Source organism: Ovis canadensis, chromosome 4 (assembly GCF_042477335.2).
Source record: "Ovis canadensis isolate MfBH-ARS-UI-01 breed Bighorn chromosome 4, ARS-UI_OviCan_v2, whole genome shotgun sequence".
Classification (NCBI taxonomy): domain Eukaryota; kingdom Metazoa; phylum Chordata; class Mammalia; order Artiodactyla; family Bovidae; genus Ovis; species Ovis canadensis.
In genome coordinates this window covers 45,045,575-45,065,408 of record NC_091248.1, presented here as the reverse complement: position 1 = coordinate 45,065,408, position 19,834 = coordinate 45,045,575, and the positions used below count along the sequence as shown (strand labels likewise).

At 38.6% G+C, this 19,834-nt stretch overlaps 1 protein-coding gene across 1 annotated transcript in view; it reads right to left on the bottom strand.

Moving 5' to 3' along the window:
- Window positions 1-19,834, bottom strand: part of DNAH11 (dynein axonemal heavy chain 11) — a 357,148-nt gene that overhangs the window by 205,713 nt on the left and 131,601 nt on the right. The window contains exons 35-42 of the mRNA XM_069587639.1: window positions 19,151-19,267; window positions 14,593-14,731; window positions 10,344-10,436; window positions 8,899-9,093; window positions 7,985-8,062; window positions 4,905-5,037; window positions 2,261-2,388; window positions 1,658-1,806 (exon numbers count right to left, since the gene is read on the bottom strand). Of these exons, the coding sequence (XP_069443740.1) occupies window positions 1,658-1,806; window positions 2,261-2,388; window positions 4,905-5,037; window positions 7,985-8,062; window positions 8,899-9,093; window positions 10,344-10,436; window positions 14,593-14,731; window positions 19,151-19,267 (1,032 nt within the window). The remainder of the gene's footprint in view (window positions 1-1,657; window positions 1,807-2,260; window positions 2,389-4,904; window positions 5,038-7,984; window positions 8,063-8,898; window positions 9,094-10,343; window positions 10,437-14,592; window positions 14,732-19,150; window positions 19,268-19,834) is intronic.

Sequence of the window (19,834 nt, the reverse complement as noted above, 5' to 3'; positions counted from 1 at the left end):
AAGCAGAGACATTACTTTGCCAACAAAGGTCTATCTAGTCAAGGCTATGGTTTTTGCAGCAGTCATGTGTGGATGTGAGAGCTGGACTATAAAGAAAGCTGAGTGCGGAAGAATTGATGCTTTTGAACTGTGATGTTGGTGAAGACTCTTGAGAGTCCCTTGGACTGCAAGGAGATCCAACCAGTCCATCCTAAAGGAGATCAGTCGTGGGTGTTCATTGGAAGGACTGATGTTGAAGCTGAAATGCCAGTATTCTGGCCACCTGATGAGAAGAACTGACTCATTTGAAAAGACCCTGATGCTGGGAAAGATTAAAAATGGGAGGAGAAATGGACGACAGAGGATGAGGTGGTTGAATGGTATCACTGACTCAATGGACATGAGTTTGGGTAAACTCCAGGAGTTGGTGATAGACAGGGAGGCCTGGCATGGTGCAGGCCATGGGATTGCAAAGAGTCAGACACGACTGAGAGACTAAACTGAACTGAGCATGGCCCTGCCCATCAGAACAAGACCTAGTTTCCCCCACAGTCAGTTTCTTCCATCAGGAAGCTTCCATAAGCCTCTTATCCTCCTTCATCAGAGAGTAAACAGAATGAAAACCACAGTCACAGAAAATGAACCAAACTGATCTCATGGACCACAGCCTTGTCCAACTCCATGAAACTATGAGCCATATCACAGTGATTCAACTCTATGCCCAAACACTAATGCCAAAGAAGCTGAAGTTGAATGATTCTATGAAGATTAATAAAAAGTTCACAAAACAACAAAAAACTCCAACAGTTAGATTAAAAAACAGGCAAAGGGCTGAAATGGTCACATCTCTGAAGAAAATATACAAATGGCCAATGAACACATGAAAAGATGTTCAACATGATTAATCATTAGAGAAATGAGTCAAAATTGGAATGAGATTCCATTTCACACCTGTTAGGATGTTTCTATTATAAAATATAGAGAAAACAACAAGTAGTGGTGGGGTCATGCAGAAAGTGGAACTCCAGTGGACTAGTGACGGGAATGGAAAATGGTGCAGCCACAGCGGAAGATAGTATAATGGGACGTCAAAAAATCTGTATGATCTCTAGCCATTCTGCTTGTGTGGGTATATATCAAAAACAACTGAAGGCTGGGACTCAAAGAGATTATGCCCATGTTCATAGAAGCATTATTTGCAACAGTCAAAAGGCTGAAGCAGCCCTAGTGTCTACAGAAGGATGAATGGATGAACAGTATGAGACATATATATACATATATATATTCCATTGGGTATATATTCCATTCAGCCTTAAAAAGCCAGGAAATTCTGGCACCTGCTGTAACATGAACAAAATTTGAAGACATTTTCCTAAGTGAAATAAGCCCATCAGAAGAAGACAATTATTATATGGTTCAATTTATAAGAAGTACCTAGAGTATTCAAATTCATAGAGATAGTGGAAAGGAGCTGGGGATTCTGGGAGGGGTACTGTTTAGTGACTGTGGGGTTTCATTTTGGGAAGATAAAAAAGGTTCTGGAGACTGATGGTGATGATGGTTGTACTACAACGTGAATGTACTCAATGCCACTGAACTCTATACTTAAAAACGGTTAAACTCGTAAATTTGACATTATGTATGTTTTACCACAATAAAAAAAAAAAGCCATACTCACGGATTCCAGCCTAAATCTTGTGGGTTCACATATAGAATACCAGCTCTGGAAACAGTAGCTGGGGTTGCAGTCCTCAAGTGATGAATCTCAAACAGCAGCTTCATGGAGGGAGTCAGAGCTACGCGCTCATTGCTGGCCAATGTCAGCACCTGGACAGGGCAGCACAGCACAGAAGTGGCCGTCTCATTAGGGAGCAAAGGCAAGGCTGCTAACTTTTCACAACAGCAAGAAGTCCTCCCCCGCCCCCAGGAGAAGTGCCAAAGGCTACATATGAGCTCAGTGCCCAAGTAAGAAATGATCACTGCCAGCGTTAGAAAGGCAGTCTGAATAAAGATATCAGTTCATCCCCAGGGGAGCTCACTGACCCCTAGGAACAAACTCATCAACATGCACTTACTCATGCCAACTTTTAAACAACTATGGTAATTATCTAAATTTAAGACTTTTGTTTTAACAGTTGATTACATGAAAAGGCCTGAATACCATAAAAAATAAACGTTATTTAGAATCTGAAATATCACAGTTTTAAATTGTCCTATTGAAACTCATGCAAGTATAAAGATCTCAGACCTGCATTTTATGATAAACAGTATTTCAGTTCACCTTGTTATCATCCATGACAGTGTTCAGTGATTCAATCCACATGGGATCGATATCACCATCCAGGACTATCCATTTTGGTCCATCATGCCTAAGATTTGCTTGTTCTCGCAGAATGGATGAAAACAGACCTGTAAGTTGAGAGTAAACAATCCTAATGTACCATGGGGTTGATTGCTGTTCATTTCTAAAATAAATTTGTGTTAATTGTATTGGAAGTTCTTTTATTCAGTAAGTAAGTTTGCACCTTATTCAGGTGGGCAAACAGCAATGCTTTTTGAGCCATACCTGGGCTCTCGAGATCACTGGGCAAGTTTCACTTCCATGAGAAGGTTGCTTAACATCTCATACTAAGCAACCCCAAAGATCAAATAAAGTGCATTCCTTGAAGAATATTTGTGGAGATGGCAAATAGATGGGGAAACAGTGGAAGCAGTGTCAGACTTTATTTTGGGGGGGCTCCAAAATCACTGCAGATGGTGATTGCAGCCATGAAATTAAAAGACGCTCACTCCTTGGAAGGAAAGTTAGGACCAACCTAGACAGCATATTAAAAAGCAGAGACGTTACTTTGCCAACAAAGGTCCGTCTAGTCAAGGCTATGGTTTTTCCAGTGGTCATGTATGGATGTGAGAGTTGGACTATAAAGAAAGCTGAGCGCAGAAGAACTGATACTTTTGAACTGTGGTGTTGGAGAAGACTCTTGAGAGTCCCTTGGACTGCAAGGAGATCCAACCAGTCCATTCTGAAGGAGATCAGTCCTGGGTGTTCTTTGGAAGGACTGATGCTAAAGCTGAAACTCCAATACTCTGGCCACCTCACACAAAGAGTTGACTCATTTGAAAAGCCCCTGATGCTGGTAAAGATTGAGGGCAGGAGGAGAAGGGGACGACAGAGGATGAGATGGCTGGATGGCATCACTGACTCGATGGACATGAGTTTGAGTGAACTCCGGGAGTTGGTGATGGAAGGAAGGCCTGGCGTGCTGCGGTTCATGGGGTCGCAAACAGTCGGATATGACTGAGCGACTGAACTGACTGACTAACAGTAGGTGATGTACATGAAACTCAGAAGTTATACAAGTGAAAACAGTATCCTTTTTTTTTATGCACATATATTCAGTATCTATTCTGAGCCAAATATTAGCTTATTCCACCTTTATCAGTTTTTCTATAACATTATTCAAGAAAGATTATAAACTATTCAGAAATGTGATACATTTCTTTGAGAAATTCATTCATTGGCATTGAAAGACTTTATTATCTCACAAGATGTAAAGATAAAACATTTTAAATTCACAGTCTTTCTTGCTATGTATGCTACATGGCATTTTAATAGCTTCTGAGTGTTCAAAACTCGAGTATATAATACTACAGTGGGAAAAAAAAAACTGTATTGAGGCACGTATGTGGAAGGTTTTGTTTCCTGTGAAGTATCTTGTGCAAAGAAAAGTGACAGTCAAACAGAACCTGCCATCACAATTCACAAAAATGTCAGCGACGTTTCTAATGGACAATGATTTGAAAGGCTTCCACATATTTTCAGGGTAAACAAATTATTATTCACTTCCTGCCAGAGTCTTAAAAAAAAAAAAAGCTAGAAAGCTTAAGAGAGTACATTTTGATTGTCCCACAATTAAGGAAGCAGTGTGTACATATTCAGAAGGATAATGATGAAGTCGGCTTTTTCGGTAGGGTCAACAGGAAGGTCTTCCTTGATGTGATATGTGACCCGACATTCCAGTAACGTAAGGGAGCACGCCATGCCAGCATCTCCACGGCTGCACAGTGGGGACACCAAGTGCAAAGGCCTGTGATGGGAAGATGCTTGGCAATCTGGTGCAAGAGCAAGGAGGCCTGAGCATATGTGCAAGTAAAAGGCAGAGACCAAGAAGTGAGGTCAGAGATGGGGAAGGGATGCATCACAGAGAGCCCTGTAGGCTTCGGATAAAGGCTGGATCCTAATGCTGAGGAAACACACTGGAAACTTCAAGCAGAGAAGTAACATTTTGAAGAGCCTCTGTCTACTGCATGGAAAATGAGCTTCTTGGAGACCCATGAGGTGTGACCCACTGTTGGTGGTCGGGACTCATGGAGAAGCTGCAGAGGTGAGAAGTGCTGGAATGCAACACACACGTTAAAGGTAAAGCCTACAGAATTTGCTGTGAGGTTGAATGTATGGTGGGAAAGAACTCAAGGATGATGACAAGGTTAGTGCATTTATGGAAACGAGAATGTAAGAACTTATCTTAACAAAACAAAGGAATCTTGTCTGCAAAAATGGTTTCAGGACAAGAAACATGTTCCAAGGACTTTGGGACTTAGTGTCTTGCATCAGGTACTGCATAAATACTTCTTGAAGCATTTGTGTTGACTTTTCTGGTTTACAGGGAGCACTGACATAAATAATGGGGGATAAAATACACAGCTTTGTGCATGAACCTGCTGAATGCTAATCAACCACTTATTCAAATCTGGGTTTAATTTATAGGTTATAAATGCTGTTGTGAGCTGCTCTATTTCCAATAATGCCAACCCATAAACATTAAATCTACAGCCATGACTAAAATTGGCTTAAACTAAGAAATGATTTTCTGGATTAAAAAAAAATTTTTTTTTAGCACTTCAAAAGGGAAAATACTACTTGCCGTCTTTCCATTCTCGAGTAGCATGATGTATGAAACCGAAGAGTTCATCTGTTGTCACAGCTTTGGGGTTTAAGTCATTCCAAATGGGTTTCTGTTTCATGTTAACATATGTTCGGTTTAATGTTCTCAAAATCTAGGGGAGAAAAGGAAAAAAGCTAAGAAAACTAATACTAATGTAAGCCAAATGAAAAGCAAAAGATTTCTGAAGGGCTTTCCTTATGCATTATATGTTCCTATATATTCTGAGTGTACTGAGAATGGGAAAACATTTACATGTGTATATTTTCATTCCCATCTTGAAAACTTTAATCCTACAATCCCTGAGGATCAGTTCACCGGATTCTTTCAACAGTGTAGACTAGAGAAAGTCACCACCAACTGAGATTTTTAACCAGGTGTGCAAAGTAAAGGCCTGTATATGTTACTCCTATGCATGATGTTAACATCTACTCTGTCTATATTATTTAGATGGTTCTTAAAATTTAGCCTGCATCCAAAGTGCATAAAACGTATTAAAGCAGACTAACAGACCCAGTCTGTTTCTAATTTAGTAGGTCTCAGGTAGGACTGATTTGAGTTCTAACAAGGTCCGAGGTGATGCCTATGATGTTTGTCTAGCTGTACTGTGAGAACTGGTGACTGAGAGCAGTAAGTTCTCAACAGGAGACTCTCTTGACCCGAGGGAGGAGGACCTGCTGCTGGGCATCTTGTGGGCAGAGGCCAGGGATGCTGCTCAATATTCTGCAATGACAGGCCGGCCCCCAAGACAATGACTTAGCAGATCCAAATGTCAATGGTGCTGAAGCTGAGAAACTCTGATCTAGGTAATAGAGGAAAAGAAGCGTTGAGGCTAGGAATTCACAGAATAGATGCTTAACGCCATTTTGCTGTTCAGTCGCTTAGTGTCCGACTCTTTTCAACCCCATGGTCTGCAGTATGCCAGGCTTTCCTGTCCTTCACTATCTCCTGGGTTTGCTCACTCTCATGTCCATTGACTCAGTCACGCTATCCAACTTCGCCATCCTCTGTCGTCCCCTTCTCCTCCAGCCTTCAATCATTGCCAGCATCAGGGTCTTTTCCAGTGAGTTGGCTCTCTGTATCGGGTGGTCAAAGTAGTGAAGCTTCAGCTTCAGCATTTCAGTCTTTTCAATGAATATTCAGGGTTGGTTTCCTTCAGAATGGACTGGTTGGATCTCCTTGCAGTCCAAGGGACTCTCAAGAGTCTTCTCCAACACCACAGTTCAAAAGCATCAATTCTTCGGTGCTCAGCCTTCTTTATGGTCCAACTCTCACATCCATACATGACTATTGGAAAAACCATAGCTTTGACTATACGGACCTTTGTTGGCAAACTGATGTCTCTGCTTTTTAATATGCCTAGGTTTGTCATAGTGTTCCTTCCAAGGAGCAAGCCTCTTTTAATTTCATGGCTGCAGTCACTGTCCACAGTGATTTTGGAGACCAAGAAAATAAAATCTGCACTTAATACATATAACCCATGGATGGAGGAGCCTGGTGGGCTGCAGTCCATGGGGTTGCTAAGAGTTGGACACAACTGAGCAACTTCACTTTCACTTTTCACTTTCATGCACTGGAGAAGGAAATGGCAACCCACTCCAGTGTTCTTGCCTGGAGAATCCCAGGGACGGGGGAGCCTGGTGGGCTGCCATCTATGGGGTCTCACAGAGTCGAACACGACTGAAGTGACTTAACAGTAATACATATCTGTTTAATGAACTCAAACAGATGGGTTAACCCAAGATGCCTTAACCCAAATATCGACCCAACTATCCTTGTTTGCTTTCTCTGAAAAGCCATGGCTTTTATTTTAGATATTATCATCCTTATGTCCTCACAGGAGTTTAAAGGACTGACAGACAATTGCCAAATACTTCAGAATACTATGTTGCTAAATAATATGGCCCCAAGCTTTGGTGCTCTAGTTCTATCGGCTTAAGTAAAGGTTGAATAGAACAGAAACAATCAGCGAAGCCTGGAGGAAAGAAACTGAATGTCTTAGGAATATTAACCTTCTATTTCTAGAAACCATTAATCTACTGAAAATGACAGAATTTAACTTTATCCTTCCTCTCACCATAGCCCATATCTGAAACTTACTCTAACAAAATAATTACAGGTCTATCAGTTAGTTATCTACTTTAATATTTCCATTATTACATTTTTCACTAGAAAAAGCCCTATACAGCGCCTCCCTTTACAAGTGTACACTTTGAGTCTGATCTAAACATTGGCAAGTTCTATAGACATTCACGCCCTGAAGTCTCATGTGCGCACTACACTTATTTTTAGTCACCGGTTACTAAATACGTTTCTACCCAAGCACCCTCAATTAAAACACATGCAGTTCTGCCTATACCGTCTGCCAAACAAAGAGAGTATGTTTCCAGGACCGTCAGTAAGACCAAACAAAATCAAGCAGTGAACTAAAAATGGGGATAATAACAGCCGTGGACGCTCATCATTGTACAGAGTAAATCACACATCGTGCACCCAGCACAGCGTGTAACAGGTGCCTCAAAAACGCGGCTTTTGCTTCTCCATTGCTTTTCAAGTTTTGCTTTGGCCCTCTAGAGAGTGATATTGAAGAAAAGTATTTGGGCTTTTCTCAGTGATATGGGAAAGAGAAACTAGGATAAACTTGGAAAATATCAGAAAATAGTTTTGACAAATGTGGGTAGGGCAAAACCAATCTTGTAATCTGGGTATCTTATTCTAGAGTCTCTCAATATGTTTACTTTGGACAAAAGAATTCAGGTATATTACTGAAAGATGCATAAGACAGGAGGGCATACATCTCAATGTGTGAATAGGATGCTATCTCACGTGGAAAGCCCAGTCTTCCTTTATTTACTTTCCTTGAGTGCAGTGTTCTACTAATTCCTCTCTCCTCGTCCTCATTATAAAGAAAAAGAGTGTCAACTGATCAGAGAGCAATATTAGAGTCTCAGATTCTAACCTCAAATTATGAGCAAATTCACTGAGGGGAACTCTCAAGTAGGACTGAGTGTAGGCCCCACTCTTAGCCAGTTTTGTTCAAAGCTCACAGGTATTTACCATACCTTACTCTTTCCTGTGCCTGCATTTCCAACGACGAAGACAGAGTGTCGCACAGCCAACAGCTCCTCCAGCTGAACAACCTACAGACCGAACAAGCAGATACTAGTTTCCTTAAAAAAAAAAATCTATCCATTTTTGCCCAGTTCTTTCCTTAACAACTCAAGCCAGACCCCACCAGCAGCATTATATTCAGGGAAAATTCAGAGATAACAAGTGCAAAGTATAGTTTCTCCCGGATGTCCCAGTGCAAAATATGGGGATGAGAATGAAGAACAACCATTAGTTAATGAGTCACGGGCTCAGACAGAAGTGAAGTACAGAAGTACTTGGTACATGGCAGGAGTGAGTCTGAAAATTAGTAACACTCATGAACTGTGACCAGAAACAGTATATGGCCAATATCATCTATAACTAATCACATATCCTCAGAAGCATCTAAAACAGATGCCCTTTATGTATTTCAACACTCATGTATATTCACTATCTCCCAAATGAGCAAGCATATGCACAAGCCTTTGAGAAGTCAGATGATGTCATACATATGGACATTTCTCCCCGCTTACAAACATGTGCTAATGATTTCATTACTTCCACCCTTTCTTAAGATGGAGACAAAAGATAGCAAAATTAATTTTTGCTGCACATCAGCAAGGAGTTTTATAAACTAATGAAAAGTCTGTTCATATTGAAAACCATGACTTAATCATATCTGTATATGTTCACCTTCTCACAAATGGGATGATATCTATATTTACTTTAGTAAAGACTTCCACATTAGAATGCTGTAAATGTGTATCAAGAGCATCTTAAGGTCAGTGGAATATGTAAGGTGATGTTTTGGCTGAGTATCCCGTCACTGCAGTTATGAGCACTGAATATCCCAAGGGCTGCCATGACAAGGGAACTCTCCTTTCACCTTGAGGATGAAGCTTTCCTCAGGCTGCAGGCGCAGCTCCACAGTGGACTGCCTGACCATCTGTTCAAAGTGGGGTGCTCTCCTCCGGGGCACATCCAGGGATGGAAACAGGTCACCAATGAGGCCCAAAAACACAGAGGTGTCATCAGTCACTATTTTAGGCATATTGAAGTCCCTTAATGCTCTCATGAGTACCTAGAAAGGAAGACAGAAAACTTTTCATAAAAAAGCTGATACAAGGTCTAACAGCTAAAGATGTTATTTTTAATTTTCATATCTACATCATGAGATAGATCCTGTTCTCTATTAGAATGGCATTCTATCTACAGGGAGGGCAACTGCTTAAAAGGTCACATATCAGAACAGGAGAGAACTCTGCTGATACCATGGGTAACCTCAGACTAAAGCCAGCCAAAGGGCCCTGTCCCTTCCTTGACAATGTCTGGATCTTAAGACAAGGTCTGAGGTGCTTCTCTCTGTAATCCTCAAACTCTAGGATATAAATTCACCAGTCCCATCAGATCATTTTATTCAAAATACTCTGAAAATCTCAGAATGATCATTTTCAGCTTGGGTTTTTCTTCTGTATTGGTTGAAAACCAAAGAAGGCTTTAGATATTGAAAGCAGTAATATGAACATCAGGATGACTTTCACACAAAGAGGTAAGTGTCCCAACAAAAATAAAAATATAGCAAGAAATAGCAAGAAAACAAATGACAGTCTTGACCCAATCATGAATTGTGACTGAGAGGAAGAGAAAGATTAGAAAAAAAGAAGTAGAAATTTATATGATAAATATCCCTTAACATGAAAAGAAACTAAAAGGAATAGACCTTTTTTCAAAATTGCAAGCCATACTGAATCTACACAAAGGCTGTATATTAATTACCCTCACTACTTGTTTAATAGAGAAAAGTGCACAATGTGGATGTTATTGTTTTTCCCCATGAAGGAGACTGGAACATCCCCTTGTTTCTCTAAGTAACTGGTTAAATTTCATTGGTGTCGGGCAAGCATCCTTCCTGTTGCTTTCTTCCTGTCCATCCCAGGAAATGAACATACTTTCTTCCATTAGATTATGTCTTCATTGACATTTTTAGGATTAATATCCCAACTCAATCAGATTTTCTAAATGCTCCTCAGAGAAAATCAAACAGTGATTACTGAATTGTTTATGACTGTCCAAATACTTTTTGTGGCTGATATTTCAAAAGCACTTATAAAATCACATTTCCTTTCATATATTCATATCCTTTTTACTCAAAAATACGTGCGGTCTTGTATAACGTAAGAGATGTCAGTCCTTAAAATATCCTGTATTAAAAATAGATGTGATCCTTTTTTAAAGTTGTGATATGTATAACCCACCATCCATACATACACTTTTCTTTGTACGAAGCCATTTAGTTATTCACTCAACAAAATCATATTAGCACTGCAGTACCTGATCTTCAGGTCTATTTTTATCTCCTCGTTTCAGAGAGCCAGCTACAACCAAGACAGATTTAATAGCACGAAGTCCCCAATCATAATGATCCTAAAATCAAAACACAAATACATTCTTTCAAAAATTTTATGAGGGACTCAGATTTCCATTCCAGAAGGAAGAGCTTAAGGCTATAAGAATTCACTTACGCACGCATCTTGACAATGTAAAGTAATATTTTTCTCCCCTCCTTGAAACTTAAAAAATCATGTCCCTTCACTGTCCTGTTTCTTTTGCCTGATTCTCTGCCTCTGTCAGCAGATCTCTTCTTTCTATGGTGTTTAGCTGCAGTATTTGCCCAAGGCTCCAACTGCCTACCTCCCTCTCTTCTCTCAATAAACTTGCCAACTCAGGGGTACAATTACTCCCACGTTTTACCTCCAACCACAAGCACGCTCCTCTCGTCCACCTGGAGCCCTGCTATTCTATCTCCTCCTGGCCCTGGATCTCTAATCTCCCTCTTTACTCTCTCTCTACAAAAAAATTTATTGGACTACAGTTGATTTACAATGTTGTGTTAGTTTCAAGCATACAGCAGAATGAGTCAGTTATATGTATACATGTATCTACTCTTTTTAAGATTATTTTCGCATATAGATCATTACAGAATATTGAGTAGAGTTTCCTGTGTATACTTATTCAGTGGCTCAGTGGTAAAGAACTCACCTGCAGTGCAGAAGACACAGGTTTGATCCCTGTGTGGGGAAGATCCTCTGGAGAAGGAAATAGCAACTCACTCCAGTGGAAAATCCCATGGACAGAGGAGCCTGGTGAGCTACTCTCCATGGGGTCACAAAGAGTTGGACATGACTTAGCAATTAAATAACAACATACAGCAGGTCCTTATTAGTTACCTATGTTATACATAGTAGCATATATATGTCAATCCCAGTCTTCCAATTTATCCATCTGGCCACCTTACTCCCTGGTAACTGTAAGTTTGTTTTCTACATCTGTAACTTTATTTCTATTTTAAGTTAAGTTATATCTATTTTAAGATAAGTTTATTTCAACCCTTTTTAAGATTCCACATATCAGTGATACCATATGATGTTACCTGCAGGTAAAGAGCGGAGGAGGGATAAATTGGGAGATTGAGATTGGCATACACACTACTGTATATAAAACAGATAACTAATAAGGACCTACTGTACAGCCCAGAGAACTCTACACAACACTCTATAATGGCCTATATGGGAAAGGAATCTAAAAAAGAGTGGATATAACAGATTCGCTTTGCTGTACACCTGAAACTAACACAACCCTGTAAACCAACTTCAGCCCAATAGAGTATTTTTAAAATACATTCAATGATTAAACCGATACCACTTTGAAACTTTTGCATTATCTCTGCCCAAGATTTCTTCACGGGCTCTGAGCTCCTGGAGCACAGATCCTCTGTTGCCTTTTTGCCTTCTAGGCCCTAGCGTGGTGCAATGCACAGAGCAGGGACCTCGGGAAAGACATTCTGCTTCAACTGAGAGGTTGTTTATAAATGGCCTTCTATCTACAACCACACAGAAACAGCCCTTCTCTCTAATGTCTCCTGGCTATGCCTGAGAGAAAGGCATTTAACCTCTCCAAGTCTTACTATCATCATCTATGAAAAGGCAGATGGAAGTATTCACCCACTTTACAAGGTTGTTGGGAATAAAACCAGTCATAGCCTTGTGAGCAGTGGAGCAACACATGTAAGTATAAATACGCCCTTCAATCCATTAGTAGATAATAAAATCAATGTAGTGGGTCTCAACCATCATTTGTGTTGGTATTAAAATAGAAAATAATGCAATGGAAAATACCACAGTGCACTGAAGAAGCACTTGGTGAAGATTTCTGTTTCGGTTGTTGTCTGGGTGCGTGTGTGTGTGCGCATATGTGTGTATACTGAGTCTCAATAGAAAAAAGTATTTTTTACCGTGGGTCACAGCAAAAATCATTTCAAAGCCACTGATATAGAAAGAACTAGGGCTTGAGGAGGGAAAGAAGGGGGAAGAACCAACATTTGGAGGCCATAGAGACTGGGGAGGGAGTAAGTCACTGCAGTAAAACTATTAAAGAGGAGAAAGTATGAAAGATACTAGTACTCCACAGCAGTACTATTTACAATAACAAATACAGGAAGCAGACTGACTACCCACGGACAGAAGAACGGATAAAGAAGATGTGTACACGCATTTACACAATGGAATACTTCAGCAACAAAAAGTAATGAAATAATGCCATTTGCAGCAACATGTATGGCCTTTGAGATTATCACGCTAAGTAAAGTAACTCAAAGAAAAACAAATCTCACAGGATGTCACTTACATGTTGAATCTAAAATATGACACAAATGAGCTTATTTATAAAGCAGAAACAGACTCACAGACATAGAAAAACAAACTTACAGTTACCCAAAGGGAAAGGGGTGGAGGGAGAAGTAAGAAATAGGAGCTGAGATTAGAAGACACAAATTACTATATATCAAATAGATAAACTGAACAAAGTCCTACTGTAGCACAGAGAACTATAATCAACATCCTTTAATAACCTATAATGGAAAAAAATATGAAAAAGATTACATAGACACGTGTGTGTGCTTGTGTGTATAACTGAATCACTTCTGTACCATAGTAACTCAACACTATAAATCAACTATATTTCATCAACACTGTAAATCAACTATATTTCCATTTTTTTTTAAAGGTGACTTGATGACATGCCTAAACATTTCAACAGCGCAAACAACTGTTAAAATAATCTTCATCATTTTCATTATGTTATTCCTTTAGTCAAAAATATCCACTGATTTTTCTAAAATCTATTCCTACAGCTTAGAAAACTATCAGGATTGTGTCCCTAACTCAGCTTCTCTCCTGGATGAATTTCTTCCCCCTCATTTCCTCCCTGAGGCTTCTCTGAGTTGAAAAATTCTTTCCTTGCCTGTTCTGCCTTTACTCCCAACATCTTCCTCCTCTAATCTTGGCTGCTGGTGTCCAAGAAAGGATTAGAAAGGACTGAATTCAAATCATGTTCCCACCACTTATTACTCATGAGCTTCAGAGAGGTAATTGACTCAGTTTCCTCATCTGTAAAATGGAACGAATAAGACTAAGCTCATAGTGTTTTCATCAAGATAATAAAGATAATACACGGTCCCTGTTCTGTAAATACCGGTTCCTTTTTTCTTGAAACTATGACATGTTTTCTCATCCTCCATTTCTTTCTAAGTTTTATGTCATGTATACTAAATCTCCTAAATAGATCTTTTTAAGACAGAAATCTGAGTGTTTCATTTGTTCCGTGTTTATCCCATTCATCATCATCAGCAACAAATTTATTACTTGAATACAGTAAATGCTCACTAAATGTTTAAGTATGGTACTGGGAATGCAGTATGGTTGTGACTACATGTATCCTGGATCCAGTAACACTGCTTTCTTCTGATATTTTTCCATTATAAAATTAAAATGGTTTCATTGAAAAAATGTATATATCATCATAAACAATAAGGAAAAATTCTAAAATACAATCTTATTACCCAGAAACAAATGTTAAAAGTCACAATGTATTTCCAGTCACTTTATACATAAAACACACTCAAACTATAGATCACATCTAGAGTTTGGTATACTGCTTCACTTCATATGACACTGTCATCAACATTTTCCACACGCATTTGCCTCTCAGACTTTAAATTTCATCCCAACAAGGGATAATTTTATATGAAATTTGGCCCATTTCAGAGACTAAGGAATTGCCGAGCAAAAATAAACACAAAAAAGCCAACTCTACCTTCAAAGAAAGAACTACCAACAAAATGAGAAACTCTTTAACACTTCTCGACGGTTCTTCAGAAAATCAGCCTTCCCTGGGTCTTATGAACACTCCCATCATCTTTCTCCGGAAAATAACATTCCCACCAAGAAAGAGAGGCATCATAAAACTCATATCTAATTATAGCACTGATAACATTTAAAAACAATCACATAGCCCATTGATAAAACTGTATTAAATAAATATAAAACCTTCCAATTTGTCTCAAGGATTTAATTTTTTTAACATGAGGAACTGTAAAGCATAGATTTTCAAAATTTAAGGGAAAATATCAAATTATTCCTAAACATCTAACTGTAATACGAGTGATAAATTACCCAGCATCCATACTTCAGAAGCTGTTTTAATGGGGTGTAACAACTGGGAAAAAGCACCAAAAGACCCTCACCTGCTTGGACAGGAGCTCCTGGCAGAGTGTGTACAGTGTGATAAATTTGCGGGCTAATGAGCGCGCGTCCACAAAACCCTCAGCAACTAACAGGATTTCACAGATTAGCTCAATGTCTGGGGCCACCATGGCACAGGGTCTACAAAGTAAACATGAAATTTTGTTTTAAAATGTGATAAGGAAATAAGTACAAATTGCTGAAACCAAGTGATTAATGCATACCCACATTCTAGCCATTCCCAAGCAGGTCACAATTAACTCTGTCAATCACAGCTAACAAGACCCTTCACTTCAACTAAAAAATGCCCAGGAGCTACTGGATACATAGACAAAGGTGGAAAATCTGAAAATGTCAGAAGCACACGTGTAGGAGTTGAAGGGAAACCTGTGAGTACATTCAGTAAACTTCCATTGTAAGTTGTCACTGCAGAAATGTAAGTGATGTTTTGTGCTAGAAGTCAGCCTTCATCTGTGGCCAGTGCTGTGCTGGTAAACAGTTAACGACTCTCCAAAAATGGCACTTGCTGACTTTCAAGCAATCAGTACTTCCACCATGGCTGATTTCATCTACCAACACAGTGTCACTGAATGTGGAGCTGGCACGAAATGAGCTTGCACACCACCGTACACACACGACAGACACAAAGTAACCTAACAGCGTAAGTGTTACTAAAATAGAGGAAACTAACTAAGAAACCATGAATTTGGGTGTTTATCATCTTTGTCTTTCACAGATGTTATTTAGTCAAAAGTTCACATAATTTAGCTTTTTATTAGTACCTGTACTGAACAACCACCTCACAAAATTCATGACAAGTTAATCATCAGCTCTTACAAGCTTACACTAGTCATTTGCAACACTGCTTGTGGCCAGCTTGACTAGATTTTTAAGAAGAAAACTTACCAAAAAATAACTTTCAAATTCCCTTTTTTTGGGGTGGGGGACTTTCAAAAAGTCCTCATAAGACAATTGCCATGAAAAGCAACATTTGAAAAAATTCCACTCAACTGAAGTTCAATGCCAAGAAGGAGCCAGAGTAAATAGGTAAACAAGCCTGAATCTTAGACTTTTTAAAGCATGTATTTTATGGCTTGTATCCCAGTCACATTTACCCATCTGTTTTTATAAGCGTTATTATGGTCTACTGTGCACATGCCTAATTTATCATCCTAAAAACTCCCGAGTCTCTCTGGATCTATGTTATTGACTACTTCTACCTAAAGTAGCCCCACAATTTTCCCCACAGTTTCTAAGTAAATACATGACAGAAAAGGCTAGCAAATTTGTTTAACTGGTACTTCCACAAATATTGCCAACTAATACTCAATGAGTATTCTGCGTACCATAAGGGATGCTACAGCTTTTCTGCACTTTCTCACTTAATTCTCTCAGCTGCTCTTGTCTGTACTTTACTGAGTGCAAACTAGAGTTCTGAGCAGTACAAGCACACGACTGAGGCCACATGCTGGCTAAGCAGTGGAGCCATGATACTTAAGGCTCAGGCACGCTATCTCCATTCATGAATACTACAGGCATTACCCAATCATCCTTCACACTTTGCTGAGATTAACACTTGTCCCATACACAACTGATGCTGCACTTATTTAAGCCAAATTTATGAAGACTTCCCAAAATAATTTCCAAATTTTAAGACCCAAATGAAAACCTGTACAAGATGAACTGGAATACAAATATAAAAAAACTGGAAAGATCTATAATTTTCAAATGGAAATATTCTGCAATTACTACATTTATTTCCAGGACAGTTATTCTCTAGATTTTTTTTTTTCCAAGGAAAAAGAGACATTATAAAATTGCTATTGCATTAAATTGCATTATAAAATTGCCGGAGAGAAAGCTATTATATGAGAAAGCAAAGACATTCACTAAAGGGTATTAGAATAACTGAATAATGGGGAAAAGAATTCTGTTTAAATACTCATTTCATGTTACCTACCAAAATAAGACCTTAATAGATGAAGTACATTTAAAAAGTCATACTCTAAAAATTAAAAGAAAATACAAATTAAATATACTTAAACATCTAGATGGATGGACAAGCAAATTTTAAGCTTGATAGAGTCGAAAGAAATCACACTAAAAACTACAGAGGTTCTTCTGTTCTATGTGAAGTAGTATATTATTTTGAAGGTAGACTGTGAACAAAGACACAGCTGACAAACATGGAAGAACTTTTAAAAAATAAAACTGATAAGCCTCCAGCTCATCAAGAAAACAAATGGAAATAAGATACAAATTACCCTTATTAGACATGGATGTCAGGACATCACCAGAGATAATAAGAGAATATTAGGAACAAATTAATGCCAGTAAATTCAACAGTTTAGACAATTCAAGAAAAAAAATCTATATCTATTAAAGAAACTGAATTGATCACTAAAACGATTCCAACAAAGAAAAATCTAAGTCCAAGTATATATAAGGCTTCACTGATTTATTCTATCAAACAGGGGATAAATAATACCAACGCTACAAAACTCTGAAGAAAATAGAGAAGGGAACATATGTCAAGTCAGTCATGGGGTCAGCATTACCTGAGTGCCAAAACCAGATGAAGATATGACAAGAAAGGATGCTACAGACCAACATCCCTCACGGCATTGATTTTAAAATCTTCAACAAAATAGTGATAAATTGAATCCAATAACACAGATAAAAATAACATCTCCTGAGCAGGTGGAGTTTATCTCAGGGATGCAACGCTGAAGAACTGTGCAGTATCTGAGCAATCAATGAATACAGTTTGACACATCAACAAAAGAGAAGGGAGTCAGATGAAAACTTTAAATATATATATATATCTAAAAGAAACATAGTGGAAAAAATTTGCAACCTGTGGTGAGTCAAATGGTCTTAACTAGGATATTTCTAAAAACCATGAAACAAATTGAAAATTATATTTCATTGAATTTAAAACTATTTTTAATGGACACCATTAAGAAAATGAAAAAGGAAGTCATAAATGGAGGGGAAAATACTTGCAATGTGTGTATTCAACAAAGAAACTGTATGCAGAATACAGCACTTCGCAAAGAGGGTACGGGAATGGCAGTAAGGTACATGGAAAGACGCTCAGCATCATGAGCCATCATGGAAATGCAAGGTAAACCCACAGTGCTATACCTCCTCCTCTTCATCAGGCTGGTTAAAGCCAAAAAGACTGATAATATCAGGTTTTTACAAGAATGTAGAAGAAGTGTTCTGTATTGATGGTGAGGGTCTAAAATGGTACAGCCATCTTAGAAAACAGATTTGCAGCTTTTAATAAACTCAAACATACACTTGCCATTTGACTTACCAATTCCACTCATAGATATCTACCCCCAAGAAACACGTATTCACACGAAGACTACACATGAATGCTCACAGCAGCTTTCTTCATAATTGTCCCAAACTGGAGACATGCATCAACCAGAGGCTATCATGCCTCTCCAACAGGAGCAAAAAAGAACAAACTGCTGATGCCCTGGATGACTCTGACAAATCTCCAGGTCATAATGTTCAAGGAAAGAAGACGACACAAATGAGTCCATACAGCATGGCTTCATTTACATCAACTCTAGGAAAGACAAATTTAACCTTGAGTCACAGAAAGCACATCAGTGACATGGGGGATCAACTTCAAAGAGAACTTCCAGGGGTGTCGGAAACATCCCACATCTTTTCCAGCAACTGGATACTTAGGTGGGTGCATTTTACTGCAGGAAACCAAGCTGATTTAAAACATGAGTCAAACAGAATGGGTTCAGATGTAACAGCACAGGGGCTCTGACAGACTGCCCTAAGCGTATCAACTGGCAGAGTATGTTTGGAAAGCAGGTTGTCACCATTCGCCGAGTAATTCTACATGTAGAAATCTATTCTGGCTAATAAAGCTGCAATAAGGATAATGCTTCATGTGAAGGGATGTTTACAGCCTGCTATTTTGTGATCATAAAGAACTGAAAAGAAAAACACAAGCCCTACATGTCACACAATAGGGAATGGTTAAGAAGATTATGGATGAGCCAAGGGACAGACCATTTTGGAGCTACAAAGAAATGGTATTTCTAAAGAATTTTCAGTAATATGACAAACTACTTATGTCAACACATTAAATGAGAATTAAATGAAAATCATGCCTCATCTAATAACTTAAACTCATAAAACAGGAATTATGAGACTAGAAAAAATATAACAATCATATTTCTAGGTGATAAAATAATTCTTTTCTTTATTCAGTTTCATATTTTCCAAATAGTCTATACTTTGTGAAAATTATATTCATAATAAATATCATTATAAATATAATAAGAGCTAGTATTAAATGTTCAATGTACCATGTAACTTTTATGTAACAATTTTGAGGTCTGGTTTCATATTTCACAAGAGTTAGTTTATCATGGTGAAAGTTCTCTCTATAAAGGGATCAAAAAAAAACAATAAGGGGTTTTCCATAGAAATTCTTGAGTAAAAACAAATCATTTAACAGTGCAAACCAGCAACGTTAGGTGGCATGAGCGCTCCAGATGCTAAACCACAAAGCATAACACTTGCCTGAAAAGAGCCTTGAGATTTTCTGGTAATTCAGTTCGACCAGCATATCCTGGGTTCATAGTGATAAATATTCCGACTGATGGCTTCAGTATGATAGCTTCGCCAAGAAATACAAATCTACCAGAACAAGAATGCTGATGGAATTAAATGTGTTCATTGAATATCAATGCACACTGACAAATGCAAACCACTGCAAAATGCAAATTATTATTAGGAAGCTGTTTATGCTGTGTAATTTTCTTTAAAATTCATAAGCATACATATTTTGAATATCTTGAAGCATGTTTATTAAAAATACACTCCCTTCCCCCAAAGGAATTACAAGTATGGCAAATATTCCTTTGTATTTTAGCATGGCCAGTGTGCTAGAATATAAAATGAGGACTTGACTACTTTAACAGTTAATGAAAGGTTATGCCATCTTGGACTTCAACATCGGCTGCAATTTCTTGAATGTGATGTGGTACAGATGAAGAATGTCCAACTCAGAGAAGAAAGGGACTTTTTGTTCAGTCATTACCTTGTCTGTGTGCTCACCCTCCATCTCTCCTTCCCTCCCATTTATTCAACAAATATCTACTGACCACCATTGAGAGGTGGGATTCCCAGGTGATGCTAGTGGTAAAGAACCCACCTGCCGATGCAGGAGACATAAGAGATTGTGGGTTTGATCCCTGGGTTGGG